The sequence below is a fragment of the Lipotes vexillifer genome, unplaced genomic scaffold (assembly GCF_000442215.2).
Source record: "Lipotes vexillifer unplaced genomic scaffold, Lipotes_vexillifer_v1.1 scaffold1442, whole genome shotgun sequence".
Taxonomy (NCBI): domain Eukaryota; kingdom Metazoa; phylum Chordata; class Mammalia; order Artiodactyla; family Lipotidae; genus Lipotes; species Lipotes vexillifer.
Genome location: NW_006797379.1, coordinates 2,120,215 through 2,127,532, shown reverse-complemented (window position 1 = coordinate 2,127,532; position 7,318 = coordinate 2,120,215). Strand labels below are relative to the sequence as shown.

The 7,318-nt window shown below is 44.0% G+C and overlaps 1 protein-coding gene across 1 annotated transcript in view; it reads right to left on the bottom strand.

Annotated features, from left to right (window-relative positions):
- Positions 1 to 7,318, bottom strand: part of MAP3K15 (mitogen-activated protein kinase kinase kinase 15) — a 156,330-nt gene that overhangs the window by 53,768 nt on the left and 95,244 nt on the right. The window contains exons 8-9 of the mRNA XM_007469314.1: positions 2,400 to 2,512; positions 2,009 to 2,168 (exon numbers count right to left, since the gene is read on the bottom strand). Coding sequence (XP_007469376.1) covers positions 2,009 to 2,168; positions 2,400 to 2,512 — 273 coding nt within the window. The remainder of the gene's footprint in view (positions 1 to 2,008; positions 2,169 to 2,399; positions 2,513 to 7,318) is intronic.

The window sequence follows — 7,318 nt, the reverse complement described above, 5'->3', positions numbered from 1 at the left end:
AGCAGGACTGGGCTGTCCAAGTATACATTCCAAAGAAAGGTCTGGCCCTTGACTGGCTTCTGAGAGATCACTTCTAAGCCCTTGGGATATCCTGCCTGATAAGAGCCTCTGTCTACCTGGGGCCTTGTGCCAGGCCAGCTAGTTTACGCTAACAGTATGATTCATGGTGGGGACCTTGGGCCATGCTGTATCAGTGTGATCTCCAGAGAGGCTGGGGACTCAGTGACTAAGGTCAGCTACATGGGTGCTTCATGCCTACATAACTGACCCCCAGTAAAAACCCTGGACACCAAGGCTTGGTGAGCTTCCCTGGTTGACAATAATTTGTACATGTTGTCACATATAATTGCTGGGAGAATTAAGCACTGTCCATGACTCCACTGGGAGAGGACAAGTGGAAGCTTATGCCTGGTCTCTCCTGAGTTCTGCCCTATGTGCCTTTTGCCTTTGCTGCTTTTCATCTATATACTCTTACTGCAATAAACCATAACCATGAGTAGAACAGCTTTTCTGAGTTCTGTGAGTTCTTCGAGCAAATTGTGAACCTCAGGGTGGTCTTGAACCCACAACAATAGGTACCAACACTAAGTCAGTCCAGGTTCTGATGTAATAGGAATGTATTCAAGCCTCAGGTCTCCTCTCCAGAGTCAGCTCTGTCTGGCTCAGATGCAACAATGCACCTTAAAATTAGAATTCTGCAAACAGCAGCCACTCCAGGAGGGCTGGAAGCTCAGCCTGCCTCTGTGTTCTCTCAGCCTCAGAAAACTTTCAAGAGGTTAATAGGGTTTTGGGGTCAAATTTAAGTCTTCCAGATGGGAAAGAAACTAGATAGGAACGCTGAGATTCCTACCCCTGAGAGTCCAGATTGGCCCACTAGGCTGAGAAATAGAAGGGGAAAGACGAATATGGATTGTTAAAAGTAAAAAATCTTAAATTATGTAAGTAATCCAGATGCATTTTAGACAAATCAGAAAATAGAGTTAAAAAAGCAGATCACAAACTTCTTAATCTGCTACCTCCCTGAGACAGCCACTATCAATATGTTGGAGCAAATCCATGACTCATCATTTTTTCATTATACAACTATCTACTGAGAATCTATTATGAAACTATAGCAATCAATAATATAACCACAACTCTAATGGAGCTTAATGTCTACTGGGAAGTCAGCTATTGCCCAACCCTCCCAGGCCCTCCTCTGACTCACATATGAAACAGAGGTTTTTAATTAAAATGAGTCCATGTAAAACAGTAGTTCTCAAAGTGTGGTCCCCAGACTAGCGTCAGCTTGTAATTTCTAAATGCAAATTCTCAGGCCCCACCCTAGACCCTCTGAACCAGAAATCTGAAGGGTTAGGCCCAGCAATCTGTGTTTTAATCAACACAGGTGATTCTGATAATGTCAAAGTCTGAGCACTGATATGGAAAAATATACCCTGCCTCTGGCTTTTCTTATTCAATGATAAACCCTGAACACATTTCCATGTCTCCAAGTATTCTTTCTTGTACATTTTAATGGCTGTATGATGTGCTAACCTAGGGCCACTGCTGGGCCACCATTTTCTTGACCATATCTATAATTGGTGTTTTAGTTCCAGTTTTCATTTGTGATGAAAATCATTTTTTTGGTGTACTTTTAGCTTTACTATCTGCTTTCTCACAAATACACAATATGTACTGATACCCAAGAACGTTCTGCTCTTGAGGACCTATGTGGCCTGAAAAGATTAATAGGGCTGAGAGAAAATTTTGCCTTGGAGACAGCATGCAGGGATACATTCTGTGTGTGGGTGTCTGTCTGTCTGTCTTTCCCTCCCGTCACATAAAACCAAGAAAGGCCTCAAGAGTTGCTCTTTCTGCCCTAACTTGGTTTTAATGAAGAAGTCAGAAGGAAAAACGTAGCAACTGTTATTATTTTTGGCATTCACACCTTTTCCTCCTGGGGGAAACCTTTCAGAACGAGATCAGATATTGACATGGGTGATGACAACACATAGGCCTGACTCACCAGACTGGAGGTTTCAGTTTGAACAACCTCTCTGCTGCCTGGACGGCTTTCCCAACATCACTGGCCAACATGCTGACGTTGAAGAACTGACCCACATCCCAGTAATTGTTCATTTTCTCCAAGCTCCCTTTTCTTCCCAACAAACTGTTCAGCCGGACACCTTAAGAATTTGAATTTTAGATAAAGTTATGAAAAGTCTTCCTAGTTTCCACCATATTATGTAAGCCTTTAGAGGAGAAAATGGGCATTTCATTAGGGCTACTGCCTCAGGTGTGCTATCATACAGTAACTGTTCCTTTTGAAATATAATGTTGGTCATTTGGACATAATTTTCAATGCTGAACTTGTGTCACCAAAGCATATCAACATCTGCAGTCATAAACAGCTTTACCTATTTTCCTTAGCTCCATGGAAGTTTCAAATTGCTGTCCAGCAACTATCAGCAAAACTGCAAGGTTGATTCCTGAATAAAGAGACGGCTGGAGCTCAAACCCTTTGCAATACCTGCAATTACAGAACCACCGAATTCCTATTATGTCATTTTATTATGGTAGAGGGAAAAAGTGCAAATACTAGCACAAACCAACCTTCTCAGGAAGAGTTTTGCTACTCTAGTTTATTGTTTTGCAGCTTTCCTCCAGCCGCCCACGTTTACTAACAGCCACGTGTAGCAGTCAGATAGCTTCTTAAAACATGTCATAATAGGGACTTCCCTGGTGGTCTAGCGGGTAAGACTCCACGCTCCCAATGCAAGGGGCCCGGGTTTGATCGCCGGTTGGGGAACTAGATCCCGCATGCTGCAACTAAGAAGCCCGCATTCGGCAACTAAAGATCCCGCATGCCGCAACGAAGACACAGCACAGCCAAAATAAATACATACATACATAAATATTTTTAAAACGTCATAATAGCAACACAGCAACTAACACTAGAGAGTTTTAAAATCTTTCTTCAGAGGGTTTAGACTTTTAAAATAAAAGCCATGACCATCGTATAAAGTAAGGAAACTATATTAAAGGGTACAACAGAAATTTAAAACCTATTATAATTCCACTCCCAAAAGCAGAACACAATCTGATGTCCACGTATCATTTTTAAAGTTATACTCCATTTGCACATTGAGCATTTTTTATTTCATGGAAATCACAACAGGTACAGGCTTTTTCTCTGCAGGCAGTCTGTTTGCTTATATCATGAAATGGAATTATTTTTTCATGTATGAAGCAGTACTGCCAAAATCCTGGATCGCAAAAGGCAGTGGCATATAAAGTGAGAGAAGGGGGCTTCCCTGGTAGAGCAATGGTTAAGAATCCACCAGCCAATACAGAGAACACAGGTTCGAGCCCTGGTCTGGGAAGATCCCACATGCCACAGAGCAACTAAGCCCGTGCGCCACAACTACTGAGCCTGTGCTCTAGAGGCCATGAGCCACAACTCCTGAAGCCCACGCACCACAACTACTGAAGCCCACTTGCCTAGAACCCATGCTCCGCAACAAGAGAAGGCACCGCAATGAGAAGCCCGCGCACCGCAACGAAGAGTAGCCCCCGCTTGCCACAACTAGAGAAAGCCCATGTGCAAAGAAGACCCAATGCAGCCAAAAATAAAATAAATAAATAAATTTATTAAAAAAAATAAAGTGAGAGAAGGGGCAGGGATTTCTTACATTAGGATAAAAAACAAGATCCAAAACTGTGAATACCATTTTTATACCAAAAGGTTAACCAGGCCATTTTTCATTCTCTTATTTATTCTTTTTTCTACACATAAAAATTTTCTTTCTCTTCCATGAGTGAGTATGAACATCATGATCAGGAAGAAAAGAATTTGATCAACGAAATAATGACATAAGAATTTCATTTTGTACACCAGGTCTGATTTTATCAGTCGTGTGACAACAGGAGGATCAAACATCAACAAAACATTAAATGGTGGAAGGGAGAACTTATCAGTTAAATCTGACCATAAATCACAAAATCAGTTAAAATCTGATTTTATGAGCTTTGGGGCATGATACAAGTACCCTCAGAGGGACTAGAGGATATTAAGAAAGTCATTCCAATCCAGTCAACAGAATTCCAATAAAATTGAAACCTCTCCCCGACTCCCCCGGGTATGTCTTGGGGATTTTAAATTCCATATCCTACTGTATTTGATTTTTCTTTTACTATGAAAAGTTATCTGGGAAGAGGGCAGAGAGGGTGACTTCTCTGTGCTTCTTATTCACAAATGAAACAGGCCCAGCTTGGGGACAGACAAGTCTTGAACTCACAGTCGGGACTGCAGTTCCAGGTTTGTGTCTGACCAGCCCCGCGACATTGAACCAGCCCCTGCCTCTCTGAGCTGCGTGTTGCACACCTCTATCTGAGAGCAAGGTGACCCTCACGGTCTCACCGGAGCCATCACGCCCTGGCCAGAAGACTACGCTTTATTTGCTCCTGTATCCACTGCCACGACCTTCTCAAGCGCATGCAAAAGGCTCCTCTGACTTCCTTGAAGGAGCCACTGGCAGTAATTTCCTGACCTGGAGGCTGAATTCTTGGCCACGATGGTGGGAACAGAGCTTACTATTTTGGCTGTACCAAACTTTAATTTCCCTTCCTTTCCCTTCCCTTCAACACCCTGAGTGATTTCTCTTGAGCATACAGTGCACGGGTGCTACTGGGGATTAACTAAGACTGAAACAAGGTCCCCGCCCTCTAAGAACCTATACCATGATGGAAGTGATAATATCTACACACAATTCATGAAAATACTAATTTTTCATGAGCGTGGTAACCTAAAACCACACAAACCCAAGTCTAGAGGGACTCACAGAAGACAGAGAGGCTTGAGATGTGGCATGAAGATGGATAGAACTGTAACAGTAGTGATTTAGAAAGGGAACCCCCAGCAGACATAGAAAATGGCAGGAGAAGAGATGAGAGTTTGGGGAGCTCCTAAGGAACTTCAGTTTACTTGGACATATATCAGATAGTGGGAAACAGGGCTAGGGGCAGGTTGGAGAAAGTCTGCAAAGTGCCTAGCATGGTGATCTAAGAGTTTGAAGTTTTATTTAATAAGGAGTGGAGAGCCATTCTGGATCTTTGAGCTTTAGGAGGAGTAAGCTGTCAATCTATGAAGGACAGATTTTAGAGACACCAAGCAGAGAGCCTACTTGGGATACCGTTAGAACATTCCTGGCAAGAGAGTAAAACAAACTAAATACATAATGGTGCCGATTTGGGGTGGTGGCGATGGGAAAGGATAGGTAGGGAGTGAGGGAAGGCTCACAGAAGGACTGGAATTGGGAACTGACTGTATGGGGAGATAAGTGAGTGAAAGTTATCAAACATTAACCAAAAGTGTATGCCTAGAGGGCTAAAGAATGGTTGTAAGAAAGCAAGACAATGGAAGCCATCCCTTGTGGAGAGGAGGAAACGACTTCAGCCTTAGACGTGTTGAGTCTTAAATACCAGCACCATCTTGACGTAGAACAGGTGGGCAAAGAGAGGGGTGACGTGGGGCCAAAGCTTAGGATAGTGGACTGGAGATCAACTAAAGGTTCCAAGGTGTGGGAGTGACTGGGATCACCAGGGAAAAGTGTAGATGGAGAGAAGAGAGAAGAGGACAAAGTCCAACGTGTACGGAAGGAAGGAAAACAAAGAGGCGGGGGGAGAGGGGGAGAGGAAGCAGTTAGAATTAAATGAGACTGCAGCAGCAATACCAAGAGCTCTTGTGATGGAAAGGGATGGTGTAGGCCGTTGGCTCTACCTTTAAAATATATCCAGGTTCTGACACCTCAACATTTTCATCACTACTACCCTGGTTCAAGTCCCCGTCAGCTCTTCTCTGAATTTCTGCAGTAGTCTCCTAACTGTTCCCTGCTTCTGCCCTCACCCATGTGATAGATTATTTAACAACCACAAAGCCCTCGCATCCCACTACACACACGCCTTTGCCATGTCTCCCACCCACACGTTGGAGTCTAATTCTCCACCCCTTTGAATCTGGGCTGACCATGTGATTCGCTCTGACCAAGAACATGTGGCAGAACTGACCTTGTGTGAGTTCCTGAGCCTTAAGAGGCTTTCCGGCTTCCACAGCCACTCTCTGAGAATGCTGCCCACCATGTAAGAAAGCTGGTCTACCAGGATTACAACTACCCGTTAGAGAATGGAGGCTCACCACCAATAGCCAGCGCCAGCTGTCAAGTGTGTATGAGGCCATTTTGGACCTTCCAGCCCTGCTGATTCTCCAGATGACTACAACTTGAGGAGTGAGCTCAGCACTTAAGGAGTGGAACCACCAGAGGAACTGCCTGGGCAATCCATAGAATAATGAGAACTCATAAATCATTGTTTTAAGCCACTAAGTTTTGGAGATGCTTGGGGTTTTTTTTTTGGTTTGTTTTTTTGGCCAAGCTGTGCGGCTTGCAGGATCTTAGTTCCCCGACCAGGGATTGAACCCAGGGCTTCGGTAGTGAGAGTGCAGAGTCCTAACCACTGGACCGCCAGGGAATTCCCAGGAGATGCTTGTTATGCAGCAAATGATAGCTGACACACCCCCTAAAATGTATTCCTAACAGTGTGAGTACTCTGGTTGAAATGCATGTCAGATCTTTTCACTCCTCTGCTCAGAATATTCCAGCACTGTATCATCTCACTCAGAGTAAAAGGGTCTTCTCTCCCATTTCCTGCCACTCTCCCCCTTGCTCCTGCCTCACCATCCTTGAGCATGCTCAGCATGCTTCCTCCTCGGGGTCTTTGCCCTTGTTATCCCCTCCTTGTGCAACACAGTTATCTGCAAGGCTCATTCCCTCATCACCTTTACATCTTCATTCACCTTCACTGACCATCCTATATAAAACTGTAGACAACTCGCAGTCCTCCTTTCCCTCATCCCTGATTAACTTTTCCCCCTCACCATCAGCTGACATCCTATATATTTTACTGTATTTGTTTGTCTGACTTTCCTTACCAGCAATGCAAGGTCCATGGATTCGTATCTCCTGTATCTTTATCCCCACCATCTAGAAAGTTTCTGGCATGCAGTAAACCCTCAATAAACATTTGTTGAATGAATGAATGAATAAGTAATGAACGGCTCACTGAGAAGACAATGCTACGACGATGGTGGAACAAGGTTCTGGAAGGAGTAGCTGGGAAGGAGTGTGCTGAGCCTCCTCGCCCCTATAAATGAGTGAACTTGTGGAAAGAATGTCACCAGTAGAAAAGCCTGTTTCTAACGGTTTCCTTTTGGAAAAAGGAAGCTGGAAATTCCCAGACCACATTTATGGCATTTTTTTCACTGCCAGCAAACAGGCAGACA